Source organism: Carcharhinus amblyrhynchos, chromosome 1, assembly GCF_965287045.1.
Source record: "Carcharhinus amblyrhynchos chromosome 1, sCarAmb.v2.hapA, whole genome shotgun sequence".
NCBI lineage: Eukaryota > Metazoa > Chordata > Chondrichthyes > Carcharhiniformes > Carcharhinidae > Carcharhinus > Carcharhinus amblyrhynchos.
The window spans coordinates 79,591,924-79,608,213 of record NC_137324.1 but is presented as its reverse complement, the minus strand read 5'-3'; the positions used below and the strand labels follow the sequence as shown (position 1 = coordinate 79,608,213).

Here is a 16,290-nt window from a genome sequence, read left to right as displayed (position 1 = left end):
GACGGCGCTGTTGAAATTTGCTGAACTTCTAGAGTGGACTGACAGGTGGTTATTGGTATGGTTGGATTTAATCTATTTCTTGTGTGTAGGACATACCTGCGCAATTTTCCACATTTCCGGATAGATGTCAGTGTTGCTGTGGACTGGAACAGTTTGGCTAGGGGCATGGCAAATTCTGGAGTACAATCTTCAGTACTACTGCCAGAATAATATCAGGGTCCATAGCCTTTGCAATATCCAGTACCCTCAACCATTTCTTGATATCACATGGAGTGAATTTAATTAGTTGAAGACTGACATCTCTGATGCTGGGGACTCCCAGAGAAGGCTGAGATAGATCATCCACTCAGCTCTTCACAGTGAAGATTGTTGCAAATGCTTCATTGTTGTCATCTGCACAGATGTGCTGGGCTCTTCCAACATTGAGGATGGGGATAGTTGTGGAGCCTCCTCCTCCAATTTGCTGTTGAATTGTCCACCATCATTCGTGGCTGGAGTGGCGGGATTCAGAGCTTAGATTTGATCCATTGCTTGTGAAATTGCTTAACTCTGTCTATTACTTGCTGCTGATGTTGTTGGACACTCAAGTAATCCCGAGTTAATTTAAAATATTTTTATGTTAAGGCTAGTATTAAGGGTTAACTTTCCAGAACAACAGTGAACGGTAGTTTGTTGGTCCGACAATTGTTCACACTGGCTGCTGTGGCAATCCTATCCCTTGGAATTCAGCAGGGATCATTGCCATGTTTGATTGGTGGATTTTGTAACATTAGCAAGGGAAGAAATCAATGAGGAGGTTCAACAGCACCTTAAGTGTGTCAGCACAGCCTTTGATCACCTGAGGAAGAGAGTGTATGAAGACCTGAATCTCAAACCCAGCAACAAACCCATGGTTGAAGAGCAGTCATGTTACCCATCCTCCTATCTGGCTCAGAGACGTGGACTCTGAAGAGCAGGCATCTCAAAACCCTGGAGAAGTATCACCGGCGCTTCCTTCACAGAATCCTGCAAATCCATTGGTAAAATAGACCCTGTTGCATCTCGATCTCATGGACTGCACTCCTTGGCTTTGCCAAGCCAGATGCCTCTTTCAAGTTCTTCTCCTTTGTTGGGCCCATAAGCCATGAAGCAGGTAGTGAGATCACCAGACTCCATGTTCCTGATGGTCTCCTCACTATAAGGGTCAGCATACATCTCCTAAGGACCTCTCTTGGTCAAATCCCTGGCTCCAGCTGCAACTCAAGGCCCCTTCGCATATGGCAGAGAGTCCTAGCCACCACTTGAAAAGCCAGTGTTTGGTTACCTTAATTCCTGACCAAAAACCCACCCACCTCCACCCCAGCTCACAGAACTAATTAGCAACAGTGGCAACTCAGCTGTTTCTTGTGCCCTCAGCTCAGTGCAGTCTAGGATAATGCCTAGATCCAAGGTTGGGAAGTTAAATTGGGCCACGAGGGTGACTGCTCAAAGTCTGAATAACGACAATGTAGTGGGCTCTGAGCATCTCCCTCAATAACTGGTCCATGCCCACCTGTCTCCAGGGGATCCTTTAATTAGCCCAGTCATCCAGTTATTCCACAACCCCATAAACCATGACTTTAAAAAGTTCATGAGTAGCCAGTGCCGCTGTCAAATTTGTGCTGCATTAGTCGGCACAAATGTTTCCGAAGCCAGACTCCAAGCAGATGTCAATGGAGTTGATGCTGATTGGTCTCGGCTGCAGAAGAATGCTCAAAGTTGAAATGATTTTCCAAATGCATAGCCAGTTTTCTTCTTGTGCTTGGATATTTCCTTATATCTGTGCTTCCCTGTATCCCCCTCACCCCAGCAACAGCCAGAACGAACAGCTTCGGGTGCTTACCTGTCACCCCACTTACCTGTCATCCACCAGCTCCTTGAATTCCTATGGAAGATTTTTATTAACACTGTGCTAAGTTTTGTGCACTCAGCTCCAACTCCCCTCAAAGCTCGGATCTTTTATGGACAGTTGTAAGTCACACCATTCTGAAGTCATGCCAATGTGGGATTTAATTTTGACATGGGGTGATAATTCTAGTGTGTGACCACAATAATGAGATGCTAATTTAGTTAAGTTCCCAGTGTTCAATTACTCAAAACACAGCCCTCCATTGATGGAGGAGGGTGGCAGACAATCGCTTCCTGAATTTACGTCACTGGAAAATTGAACTAGGACTTGTCACAAGATTCTCCAATATTCCACTGAACACCTGTCACCATCAGGAGCAGAAGATCCCAGCCACTATTATACTGCTGGATATTAGGTTTGGATTTTCAAACTAAAATGTAAAATAGGTTATGATCTTTTTGTCGTTTTTATCTTTAAAATCTGGCTTCTGCTCAGTATATTGTGAAATAAATTATTTTTATTCGGGAATAAAATATTGATAGTTTACCCTTGAAATACCCTGACAGGGTGTCCACTTTTTTTATTGACATTATAAAAGTCTGACAGAAAATTTTGTGCAATGTAAACATTCTTTGAGAATATGACTGAACACATTGACGAAGGAAGAGCGGTAGATGTGGTTTACATGGACTTCAGCAAGGCGTTTGATAAGGTCCCCCATGCAAGACTTCTTGAGAAGGTGAGAGGGCGTGGAATCCAGGGGGCTTTGGCCTTGTGGATCCAGAACTGGCTTGCCTGCAGAAGGCAGAGAGTAGTTGTGGATGGGTCTTTTTCTGCAGGGAGGTCGGTCACCAGTGGAGTGCCCCAGCAATCTGTTCTAGGACCCTTGCTGTTTGTCATCTTCATAAATGACGTGGATGAGGAAGTGGAGGGATGGGTTAGTAAGTTCGCCGATGATACGAAGGTTGGTGGTGTTGTGGATGGTCTGGAGGGATGTCAGAAGTTGCAGCGGGACATAAATAGGATGCAAGACTGGGCGGAGAAGTGGCAGATGGATTTCAACGCAGATAAATGTGTAGTGGTCCATTTTGGCAGGATCAATGGGATGAAGGAATACAATATCAAGGGTAGAAGTCTTAGCTGTGTTGAAGAGCAGAGGGATCTTGGGGTTCGGGTCCATAGGACTCTTAAATTGGCCTCGCAGGTGGAGGATGTGGTCAAGAAGGCATATGGTGTACTAGCTTTCATTAATCGAGGGATTGAGTTTAGGAGTCGGGAGGTAATGCTGCAACTTTATAAGACCCTTGTCAGACCCCACTTGGAGTACTGTGCGCAGTTCTGGTTGCCTCACTACAGGAAGGATGTGGAAGCTATTGAAAGGGTGCAGAGGAGATTTACAAGGATGTTGCCTTGATTGGGAGGCATGCCTTATGAAGATAGGTTGAGGGAGCTGGGACTCTTCTCCCTGGAGAGACGAAGGTTGAGAGGCGACCTGATAGAGGTTTATAAGATGTTGAGAGGAATAGATAGGGTGAATTCTCAGAGGCTATTTCCCCGGGCTGAAATGGTCGCTACGAGAGGCCACAGATTTAAGGTGCAGGGAAGCAAGTACAGAGGAGATGTCAGGGGTAAGTTTTTCACTCAGAGGGTGGTGAGTGAATGGAATCGGCTGCCATCGGTGGTGGTGGAGGCGAACTCGCTGGATGAGTATATGGGATCTAATGGGATTGGGGGTTATAGACAGGCCTATGGCTTAGTAAGTATAGATGTGATCGGCGCAACTTGTGGGCCGAAGGGCCTGTTTGTGCTGTAGTGTTCTATGTTAAACAGCTTGTTCAGAGATGGGCATAAACAGTTAACACTAGGGAGCTTTTATTCCTATCTGATTCTTTCACTATTATATCAGGGGCCCTGTAGAATTGTTGTGGTAGCTCTGTTAACATTAGCTGACATAGTGTTTGAAACTTAAAAACAAAAATAGAGTTTTGTTCGTTGGATAGTTTGATAATATGTATGTTCTGAAACTCCCAGTATATGTTTACAGTGGAGGAGGGAAATGTTGAAGGTTTGAAAATGCCTTGTTTCACATTCAGCTTAGTTTTTAAAGCAATTTTTTTTCTCAATATTTAGAATCCTGCAGGCGAAGGGGAGGATGAAAGTGAAAGCGATAGTGATGACGACGATGATGATGTTCAAGTAACCATTGGTGATATTAAAACTGGAGCACCACAGTATACGTAGGTCCTATCTTTCTTTCTATTTGTTTGCAAGTGTTTCACTGTCTGTGTTCCTTGAGGTGGTTAATGCAGTTCTAATTTACCTTATATGAATGTGCCAGGATTGATTTCTGTTTACGATTGTATTTTTCTGAGCAGGAACTGCAAGTGCAGCTTCAATCACATTTGTATATAAAACAGGGATATTTAACAGACTGTTGCATTTAAGAGTTTTCAACTTAAATATTCTGGTCACCACTATAAATTATCTTGGATGACATCAGTGAGGCTTCATTTCTTGTCCATTCGTAGTTATCTTGAGAAGTTGATGGTGATGGCGTTCCTCCTTGAATTGCTGCAATCCTTGTAACAAAGCGTTGTACAAATAGGACTTAGTCAGAAATTCTAGGATAATGTCACACTGATGATGAAGTAACTGCATTTTCCAAGTCAGAAGGATGTATGACAAATAATTGTGAAGAAGATGATGTTCCCACAACATGACTCTTGCCCTTTTCCATAGCAAATGTCATGGGAGGGAGGAACTGTCTAAGTAATTTTGTGAGCTGCTGCAGTTTGTGCTATAACACCGTGCATTGGGGATGGATATTGAGTCCGTTGTTGGGGCATCTGTTTCAGGAAACTGTTCCCTCCTGGATGATGATCATCATCTTTGTCTACCCAGAGTGGTGACTGTTCCATCATAACTTGACTTCAATCTTGTGGATAAAGTTCAGACTTTAAGGGTGAGGAAATGGCCCAGTTGCCGTGGATATAACTGGGCCAGTAAAACTTAAGTGGACCTCCAAGGTGAAATGATGAAGATCAAGGACTATTCTCTGATTCGAGATATTGACCAGGACTTGAGTTTGTACCACTTGTTGGCCCATCCCAAGATGTTATCCAAGTCCTGTTGTGGAGTAGCATGGATCGCTTCATTATTGCAGGAATTGTTAATGTAGCTGACACTGCAGTTACATTGACTGCCTCACTGCCAACTTTGTGTCTAAATTAGAATTTGTGGTTACATTGATGCTAAAATAATGGTCAGATTGTGTTTCTATGTAATCTCTCAACTTCAGGTTCTACAACCGATGGCAACTTTTCAGGCCAAATTTGTCATTTAGGCTCATATCCAGAAGGAACTGACAAAAATCCTTTCACTTCATTTGGTTAAAGCAGAGTTCTAACACAGAGTGACCTATTCTACAAATAAGCACTTATTGATATGCAGTGAAGCTCTCACAGCTGGTGTTTACTTGGAAACAAGCTCAAGAAGGCTACAAATAATTGTGGTCCTGTGTGTGTAACTTTCATTGCAAACTTTATATAGAAACTTATAAACAGGAACTTTTAATGCTCATTTATATGAATATCAAATGTGTTTTAAATGTGAAACTAAATATTTGCTTTGACAAAATTCAAGTGACAAGTATGAAATGAGCATGTGATCATCACTTGTGAAATCCCTTAGTCCTGTGAAATTAAGGCTTTTTGTCTCAATTGAATTATATTTTCTGTCCAATAGCTATGGCGTAACACCTGTGAATCTCAATATCAAGTCATCAGGAAGACTTTATGGATCGGGTAAGAAATTTTACCTGTTTTTTTTTCCCTGAGCTACTTGCCAATTACAGCCAAGATAATGAGTAATTGCATGAACAAACTACTGAGCATTGCTTGAGAGTGGCTTGGCAAAGATCCTTATTCTTTCCTGTTCTCTACCACCCAGTGGAGAAGTACAAAGTCTCACTTGGCCATTTTTCAACAGTGGTTGCTTAGTGGTTGCATATTGAGAAATCAGCACTGTCCCACATTTGAACTCTTGGAATTTTGTATTTAAACTGATTTACTTTATCTATTGAGTTGTGTATCCTAATGTAAAAGAGTTTCCTTTGTAAATTTCATTGGCATTGTAGTATGGCATTTGTAAAACTGCAGTTTGCAGTTTACAAAGTGTTTTGGGATGTTGACTTCAGAAAACCACAAAGACAAAATCAATGTGATCGTCAGTATATTCAAGAACATCTTCAACAAAAATGTTCCGTTATCTAAGATTTTAGGAATAGAAAATCTTTTTCTCCACACTGTAAATTTATTAAATGACACATTTTACGTTCCCTCATTCCCCAAGCAGTAAGGAATGCTCAGCTGCCATCTTTGTCAGTAACTGTTATCATTTACTCTTTGGGGAGTGAAGTGGCTTACCAATTGGGTAATGATATTAAATTTGTGCATTATTCAAATTGGTACTTTTGCTAACACAGTGATTGTTTATCACTGAAGGGCTGCTTTCTTAACCTTGCCCCTTGCCTGAGATGTGGTGATCCTTGGGTTAAATCACGACTAGTCAGCTCTTCTCCTCAAAAGGGAGAGCAGCCTATGGTCATCTGGGACTATAGTGACTTTACGTTTTACTTATTGTGTAAGGTCAGTTCTTAATCTGAAGATTAATTTTACAAGATAGTTTTTCATTTTAGACCCATGGTAGTTACGGGTTAAAGCTATTGCATTTATTTTAGCAATGTTCTTGAGCTATTTGAGTGAATAACAAAAATCACATGGCGATAGTGACTAAGTAAAGTAGTTACTTTTTGAATGAATTATTTTATATTTGATTTGTCTTTGCATCCAACGTACTGAATGAGAACTGCAATAAGATAGCATTTATCTCACTTTGGAATTGTTTTAGTATTCTACTGGTAATATGTTGTCACTTACTGTAAACCTTTAACTTTTTATTTCCAGGGACAAAAGCTGGAAAGGGGGTTGACCTCGATGCCCCTGGGGACATCAATGGAATCCCAACATTAGAAATAGATTTGGATTCTTTTGAAGATAAACCTTGGAGGAAGCCAGGTACGCTATTTTCTGATATAAAGGCATTTTCTCAGCAGTTTTTAACTTTGAACATTAATTGCAAAGTTATTTTAGTATTTTGTTGCCTAAATCTTGATGTTATTAGTAATGTTTCAGATGTACCTTTTTTCTAAGAAATAGCTGAATATGAGTAATCTGTATTAAATTCTTAATGTATTAAGTTTTATGTTCAAAAACTCAAATTCTGTGCAAGTGAGAGCAAAACAGTTAGAATTAAGTAATTATTGTAATTATAGTGCTGTTTGCTCATGCAGTTATTTTCCCCTCCATTTAAGGTGCTGATCTTTCTGATTACTTCAATTATGGGTTCAATGAAGAGACTTGGAAAGCCTACTGTGAGAAACAGAAGCGACTGAGAATGGGTCTTGAACCCCTTCCTCTTGCCTCAACTACAAACAGAATTACGGTTAGTTTCCATTGAAATTATAGATCACAATTGTAACATGCAAGTTATCAATGCACATGAAACTATTAAAATGCAGATCATCACACATTGAAAAAATTCCTATCATATTATTCCTCCCTCGCCCTCACGCCCTCTATTCCAAGCCTACTGTAAGACAGGCAATACAATTGCAAAGTCTTAGTAAGAAAGTGCTGAGTTTCAATTTTAATGCCAGTGAAATGCAGGAGAAGCGAAATGAGCAGAACCATCTAAAACTCCTGATAACTGGGAATTACAGAAAAAATTAAAAATATTCTTGGAACCTAATATACCATCCAAACAGATGATGGCTGATTTGTGCTGAACTCTAATTATCTATCTTTGCTCTCTTGGTGCCCTTGCCTAACAACAAAATCTATCCATGTCAGTCTTGAAAATTTTAATTGATCCAGTATCCACAATTTCAAATTTCCACTAGAACCGGAAATGCTGGAAGACTTGGTATTTTTCCATTTCAGCTTTTGACTTTTCATTACGAACTGGAACGTTAACTTTGTTTCTTTTTACAAATGCTGCCAGATTAACTGCATATTTCCAGAATTTTTATTCCAAGTTTCTTGATGCACAATATTTTGCTTCCAGATTTCCACTATCCTTTATGTAGAAAAATACTTGGTGATTTTGATTCTAAATGGATTAGCTGTATTTTAAAGATTATGCTTCCTTGTTAGAATGTGGTCAATATTACATCAACACAGATTTATGAAAGAGAAATTGTGTTTGACAAACCAGCTGATTTTTTTGAGGATGTGACTGAGGTGGATCAGGTGAACCAGTGAATTTATTTCATTTTCAGAAAGCATTCAATAAGGTAACAAAAAAGAGCTTATTACCCAAACTTCAGATTCTTCGTACTGGGAGCAATATATTAGCATAAGAACATAAGAACATAAGAAATAGGAGCAGGAGTAGGCCATCCAGCCCTTCGAGCCTGCCCCGCCATTCAATAAGATCATGGCTGATCTGTCGCTGCTCAGTTCCACTTTCCCGCCCTCTCCCCATAACCCTTAATCCCCTCTCCTATCAAAAACCCATCAACCCGCATCTTAAAAATATTTAGCGAGGCAGCCTCCACCACTTCAACGGGCAGAGAATTCCAGAGATTCACCACCCTTTGAGTGAAGAAGTTCCTCCTCAACTCCGTTCTAAACCGCCCCCCTTTTATCTTGAGGCTGTGCCCCCTAGTCCTATTGTCTTTTTTGAGCGGGAAGAGTCTTTCCACCTCTATCCTATCCATCCCATTCATCATCTTATACGTCTCAATGAGATCTCCTCTCATTCTTCTAAACTCTAACGAGTACAAGCCCAGTTTATTCAGCCTCTCCTCATAGCTCAACCCCCTCAACTCCGGTATCAGCCTAGTAAACCTCCTCTGCACTCCTTCCAAGGCCAAAATATCTTTGCGCAGGTGCGGCGCCCAAAAATGCACACAGTACTCCAGTTGCGGCCTCACCAATGCCCTATACAGCTGCAGCAAGACCTCCCTACTTTTATATTCAATCCCCTTCGCTATGAAGGCCAGCATCCCATTCGCCTTCCTGACCACCTGTTGCACCTGCAAGCTGGGTTTTTGCGACTCATGCACAAGGACCCCGAGGTCCCTCTGCACCGTCGCCTGCTGCAGTTTTTCGCCCCGTAAGTAATAGTCCTTCCTACCATTCTTCCTACCAAAGTGGACCACCTCACACTTGCCAACATTAAATTCCATTTGCCATTTCCTGGCCCATTCGCCCAGCCTATCTAGATCCTTCTGCAGACTCTCCACACCCTCCGCACAATTTGCCGTTACCCCAATCTTGGTGTCATCAGCAAATTTCGATACACTACACTCGGTTCCCTCCTCCAGATCATCTATATAAATGGTAAAAAGCTGAGGCCCCAGCACCGACCCCTGGGGCACTCCACTAGTCACCATCCGCCAATCCGAATAGCACCCGTTGACCCCCACTCTCTGCCTCCTATTTGACAACCAATCCTCTATCCACGCTAACACCCTACCCCCAACTCCATGTCCCTCGACCTTCTGCAATAACCTCTTGTGAGGCACTTTGTCAAACGCCTTCTGAAAATCTAGAAAGACCACATTCACCGGCTCTCCTCTATCCACTGCCCTAGACACATCCTCATAGAACTCCAGTAAATTTGTCAGACACGACTTCCCTTTAATGAAACCGTGCTGCGTCTGCTCTATCAAGCAATTCCCTTCAAGATGCCTCGCAATTTCCTCCTTAATGACAGATTCTAACATTTTACCTACCACAGACGTTAAACTAACCGGCCTATAATTCCCCGCCTTTTGCCTGGCACCCTTCTTAAACAACGGCGTAACATTAGCCGTTTTCCAATCATCCGGCACTTCCCCGGAATCCAGCGACGTTTGGAAAATAACCACCAAGGCATCCATTATCACCTCATATGGGTTGAGGATAGATTGACAGGAAACAGAGTAGGGAATAAAGGATTTTTGGATTGGCTGATTGTGTCTAGTTGGATGAGCAAGGATTAATGCTTGAACCTCATCTACTTACAGTTTGTATAAATGATTTAGAAGAGAGAATCAAATGTCATGTACCCCAATTTGCTATGTGGAAAAATAAAGTGGGAAGTGGACTCAGACTGCTAAAGGATTTAGTCGGGTTAAGTGAGTGGGCAAAAGTGTGACATATGAATTGTAATGTGAAGTTATCCATTTTGGTAAAATTGGCAAAGCAGAATATTTTTGAATGGGTGAGTTGGTATTCTGAATCTTCTAATTCCTAGTACACAAATTGCAGAAAGTTAACATGTAGGGCTAGTAAAATATTCAAAGGCAAGTGGTATGTTAGCCTTTGGTAGTCATCTTCCAAGATTCCATAGACTCTGAAACAGTTCCAACAGATTAGGGGGCAACTAATGTTAGCCCCTATTTAGAAAGGAAGGTAGAATACAGGGAATTATCGACCAGTAAACTGACGTCATAGTGGGGAAAGTTCTAGAATCCATTATCAAAGATTTTATAGCAAAACACTTGGAAAACAGTGGCAGGATGGGACAGAGTCAGCATGGATTTATGAAAGCGAAATCTTGCATGACAAATCTGGAATACTTTGAAGATATAACTAGTAGAGTTGATGAGGGGGAGCCGATGGATGTGGTTTATTTGGATTGTCAGAAGGCTTTTAACAAAGTCCCACATAAGCGATTAGAGTGTAAAATTAAAGCACGTGGGATTGGTGGTTGTGTATTAAGATGGATAGAAAACAGATTGGCAGACAGAAAACAAAGAGTAGGAATAAATGGGTCTTTTACCAAGTGGCAGGTAGTGACAAGTGGATACCACAGAGATCCATACTGGGACCTCAGCTATTCACTATATGTATTAATGATTTAGATGAGGGAACTAAATGTAATATCTCCAAATTTGCAGATGACTCAAAGCTGGGTGGGGAGGTGAGCTGTGAGGAGGAAGCACAGATCCTCCAACGCAATTTGGTCAAGTTGAGTGAGTGGGCCAAATTATTGGTAGATGCAATATAATTGGGCAGGACTGACATATGAGGAGAGATTGAGTCGGTTATGATTGTATTCACTGGAGTTCTGAAGAATGGGGGAAGATATCATAGAAATCTATAAAGTTCTAACAGGACTAGACAGAGTAGATGCAAGAAGGATGTTTCCAATGATAGGGGTGTCCAGAACCAGGGGTCACAGTCTGCGGGTGTAGGGTAGATCATTTAGGACAAAGATGAGGAGAAATGTTTTCACCCAGAGAGTGGTCAGCCTATGGTAATCGTTACCACAGGAAGTAGTTGAGGCTAAAACATTTGAATGTTTCAAGAAGCAATCAGATATAGCAATTGAGGAAAAGGCGATCACAGGATTTGGGGGAATGCGGGATCAGGTTATTGAATTGGATGATCAACCATAATTATAATGGATGTGCAGGCTTAAAGGGCTGAATGGCCTTTTCCCACTCCCACTTTCTGCGTTGCTATGTTTGTGACAATGTTTTTGAGTATAAGAGTAGAGAAACCTTGGTGAGACCACAACTGGAGTATTATATGCAGGTTTGACCTCACTGAGGATAGAATGCAATGAAGGTTCAACAAATTGATTCATGGGATGAGGAGATCCTCCTTTTGAGGTGTGTTTGAGTAGATTAGGCTTATGTTCACTGGACTTTGAAGACGAGATGATGCCATTGATAAATATAGCATTTTTGAGGGACTTGACAGGGTAGATACTGGGAGAATGTTCCCTGGGTGAGTAGTCCAGAACTCTGGATACTGATTTCTGACTAAGAGACTTTTAGGACTTTTAGTTCATTTAGGACTGCAATTAAATTTGCATTTCGCCCCAGAATTGAGAATTGTCAGAATTCTCTAGAATATATTGTTGAGTGTACTCAAGACTGATCAGTAGATTTTTGCATATGAAGGGAATTAAGGCATGTGGCAATAGCGCGTAAAGATGCAGCTCAGGCAGATTAGGCTCTGGAGATAGTATGGCTTATTCCTGCACCTACTTTTTAAGTTCTGTATTCCACACCTGAGGAAATTGTTTTGATCTACCTGTCTGTACTGTATTCCAAGATCAACAAAACTTTCCTCATGTCCAGTGTCCAGAGTTGAATGTACTTATCCAGCTGAGTTCTGACGAAAGCTTTGCATACCTGAAGCATCACTTTCTCAATTAATATGAAAACTGGAAATGCAGGCAAAATCTCAGCAGGTCTGGCAGCATCTGTTTTGAGTTAATGTTTCATATCCAGTACGACTCGAGCTAGGTGGACTTGAAATGCTAACTTGGCAGCTCTCTATGCGATGCTGCTAGACCTGCAAAAATCAGCTTCTTCTCTGCTGCTATCACATTTTTGAATGGACTTACCTTGTATTAAACTGATCTTTCTCTACATCTTAGCTATGATTGTAACACTACATTCTGCTGTCTCTCATTCCTTTTCTATGCTTTATCTCTATACAAGCAAGAAACAATACTTTTCACTGTATACTAATACATGTGAATAATAAATCAAGTTAAAAAATCATCCGCAATATTTTGATTTTAACATCAATTCTTCAGTATTTTGTATGTGTAATCTCCTTTGGAGTTGCAGACAAATATTTGATCAGCCTTTTAAATTTATTTTGTGCTTATGTAATAGCTTTCAGTGATTTGTGTATATTGACACCTAAATCCTTTTGTTCCTGCAAATTGGTTGTCTCTTGCAAATAACACTCTAATTTGACTTTCTCAGATCCATCATTGACCTTGCCCATCTCCACAGTAAATTTCAACTGCCAAACGTTTGCCTGCTCATTTATTCCTTGCATGTCCCTTTGCACACTCTTTCTCCACTTTCTGCAACTTACTTGCTCTATGTTGTTGTTGTTACTATAATTTTTTCAGGTACAACAGGGTAGAACTGGGAACCCTGAGAAAGAACCAGAGGTACCACCCCCTAAAATGGACTTCCCTTCTCCTCCAAATCGTTTCAGGGCAGGACCTCCACCCAACAGGTCAGAATTTAGACAAAGGCAGGTCCAGTGGAAGTTTTATATTTTCTTCTAGTCGTTATTGCTCATGTTGCTCAATAATGCGTAGTAGATGTGAAATTTTGGCACTATGCCCATTTGATATGAGCTTCAGAACTTGCATTGTATTGCGAAAAACATTTTGAACTATGAGTGCTAAAGTAAAATATTTATGGTTAAGAGCTATTGTATTTAAGGTGGTGAATTTAAAATATCAGACTTTTGATTTGGATAGGTATCACAATCCTTGATTATCACTGGGTTAAATTCCTGAGTCTCCCTACTTTCTCCGGTGCTGTCAACATCACAGTGGTAGCTGTGATCCAGTATCTTAGACTGTTGGGTGTCATCATTTGTACGGAGAGTAAATTCCCTAAGGGGGTGACAGCCAACAATAAATTCTCCTGAATTTTGTTTCCAAATGTTTTGTTTCATGATCCATCCGTGCTATATTTTTAAATTGGTTGATTTGAGAATGTAACACTGTAGAGGCAGCATGGTGGCACTGTGGTTAGCAGTGCTGCTTCGCAGTGCTGGGGACCCGGGTTCAGTTCCTGGCTCGGGTCACTGTGTGGAGTCTTCATGTTCTCCCCGTGTCTGCATGGGTTTCCTCCGAGTACTCCAGTTTCCTTCCATAGCCGAAAGATAAGCTGGTTAGGTGCATTGACCCAAACAGGCACCAGAGTGTGCGACTAGGGGAATTTCACAGTAATTTATTGCAGTATTAACGTAAGCCTTATTTGTGACTAGTAAGTAAACTTCAAACTTTAGCTGTCTTTCAGCCATTCCTCGATTTAAACACTGTTCTCATTTTTATTTAACTTGCAAGGTGGTGATCTTTTTTACTGGATAATACTGCAAACTATGGGCTTTGTTTATTTAACATAAGAACCAATTTCTAATGTTTGTGAGAATTTGTTGCTGAGAGGAACCATGCTTCTCCAAAGTGTGATGAACTTGCCCACCTCTTTTATGCCCAATCATGAAAAGAAGGTTTTGAAAGCTTCATGATTTGGGATTTGCACTAAACTTTCTGAAATCCAGACTGCCTTCTCTCATTTCTGTAATATCATCCACCTCAGCCTTTCTGCTGCTGATTTTGTCATTTCTGGGACGTGACTATTCAGATGCTCTCCTGACTGATCTCATTTTCCACCTCCCATAAACCTCAGCACGTGCAAAGCTCGGATATGTTCAGATGCAGGACGCAATTATCCCTTTTCTCATCAGCTTATGTTAGCTCTTGATTTAGCCATACCTCAAATTAAAAAATTTAAATGTGTTAAATTGCCCTATCGCTAAATCTCTCGCTATCTCACTGACATCCTGTAGCCCAAGTCACAACCATCCAGGAACTCTGCGTTCATCTAACTCGAGTGACTTGTACATCCATCACTGCTGCACCATTGCTGGTTATGCCTTCAGCTGTCTCAGTCCCAAACTCAGTAGATATGTAGTGCCATCCTCCTCCCCTGTATGTTGTGTCTTAATACCTTCATCTTTCTGACCAAACTTTTTTTCTGTTGTTCAGATATCTTGCTATATGTCATGTTTTCGCAGCCAATACTTTTATGTAGTATCTTGGGGTATGTTACTATATTGAAGTCACTGTAAACATAAGTTGTTATACTAGAAGTGATCAAGAAATTAGTGATCAGGGAACAGTTTCAAAAAATGTAATTAAAAAATGGAATGAATTTCACTGAAATCGTTGAAACCAACATTGTAAATGGGTTGGAGAAAGCTGGATTACTTCTTGAGTTGTAGGGTGGGGGGGAGATGGAGAAAGAGAGTGGAGTATTTTTACGGAAAACTGACATTGGGCTTAGCAGACTTATTAGGCCCAATGAGGGCGATCTTGAGCCTGTATTAGTTATCAAAGCAAATGCTGGCAGGGGCTCGATTGGGCACTGTGCCAGCCTGCGGTGCCAATTCATGTCAAAGGGCAGGCCCCAGTGGAGTTAAATCCAGATGTGATTGTGAGCTTGAAGCAGCCAGGTGGCAGGTGATGCCAATGGCCTTTTGGGTGGTCGTGGGGGAGGGGGTGTAGGTGCAGTGATAACAGGGGCTAGAGTGAATGCTGCCTCTGATCAGGGCTGGGGAGGGGAGCTCCCGAGACCTCTGTGGTGGGATTGAGGGGGAGGTTTACTGCTGCTTTGATTGGGGCACCCTTTAAAGATGGTGCCTCCATCTCTCTGCAGCTGGATTTTGATGGCATGTAAAAGCTCCACTCCCCATATGACAGCATGAATTACAGGCCCCCTTGATTTTTTTTTGGCAGAGCGTCATAAAATCTGGAGAAAACACTGACCGGTTTCTCTGGAGAAAAACACTGATTTTCTTTCCAGAAACGACACTGCCATTTTTTGGTAAAAATTAGCCTAATGACTTTTATTTGGTATTTTAATGTACATTCTTTCCCAGTTCTTGTTTTGAGTGAGTGAACATTGCTACTAAAAATGTTCAGAGTGGCAGACTTTTTGCTATTTCTCCTGAATTGATTATATGAGCATGAAGTCAGTAGCTAACTTATGTGCTTGGGATCATTGTTTTGTTTGCATAACATTTTCATTTCAATTTACCAATATTTTACTGTTTTACTGCTTACAAATCAACTAGACTATGTTTGTTGCCACTACCTTAATCTATAATCTGTTTTTCAGAAGGCTCTCTGGGTCCATTGAGGTTATTGGAGGTCAGTTAATTACCATTGCTCGTGTGGAGGGGCGACGTCGCGACAGGGGTGGAGCAGATGAAAATGCCATCCAGGTTTGTCAGTACTTGCGTACAATTTGATGTTTTATGTAAATCATCTGAAGTATAATGGAGGTTACTTTTTTAAAATAGTATTATAGTTTCATAATGTGGATGGAGTAACTCAAATTTGTTATGTAAGATTAAGTCTAGCCATGTATAGATTTTTAAAAAATCAAACTTAGTTTGCAGAAACCTGAACTGGGTTTTTATTTGAATATTTTTGTTGAAAGTGATAGATGATGACATTGTTTGAATAACTGTCAGGAAAAGTTCGCAGTCTGTTAAATGTCTCAGGAACTGAGTTTTATGTATACCATTTTATAAGTGTCCTGCTTGGACTTTCATTATTTTGCGTCATTCATTTAGTAGTTTCACACGGAACTAGAACAAGAAAGAAGTAGATATTTGGTGCTATTTGTGATAATCAGGATGGGGGAGGGTGCAGGGGGAGAAGAAGGATGAAGAGCGAGAAAAGAAAGCATTTCGTGGTAATTTGATGCAGAATTTAGGGAGTGAGTAAGTTGTCATTATATGTAACATTAAACTAAATTATCTCAGCTGGCCCTCTAGCACACTTGATCCAACTGATCCATGCTTTTTTTTCTGCTTTAT

The 16,290-nt window shown here is 40.9% G+C and overlaps 1 protein-coding gene across 5 annotated transcripts in view; it reads left to right on the top strand.

Annotated features, from left to right (window-relative positions):
• Nucleotides 1-16,290, top strand: part of fip1l1a (FIP1 like 1a (S. cerevisiae)) — an 81,905-nt gene that overhangs the window by 13,145 nt on the left and 52,470 nt on the right. For 2 of the 5 annotated variants that reach the window (XM_080187585.1, XM_080187567.1), the window contains exons 5-10: nucleotides 3,998-4,104; nucleotides 5,612-5,670; nucleotides 6,832-6,942; nucleotides 7,239-7,369; nucleotides 12,797-12,924; nucleotides 15,585-15,690. In XM_080187585.1, coding sequence (XP_080043711.1) covers nucleotides 3,998-4,104; nucleotides 5,612-5,670; nucleotides 6,832-6,942; nucleotides 7,239-7,369; nucleotides 12,797-12,924; nucleotides 15,585-15,690 — 642 coding nt within the window. The remainder of the gene's footprint in view (nucleotides 1-3,997; nucleotides 4,105-5,611; nucleotides 5,671-6,831; nucleotides 6,943-7,238; nucleotides 7,370-12,796; nucleotides 12,925-15,584; nucleotides 15,691-16,290) is intronic. The other 3 variants (XM_080187575.1, XM_080187602.1, XM_080187594.1) reach the window with 3 other exon arrangements.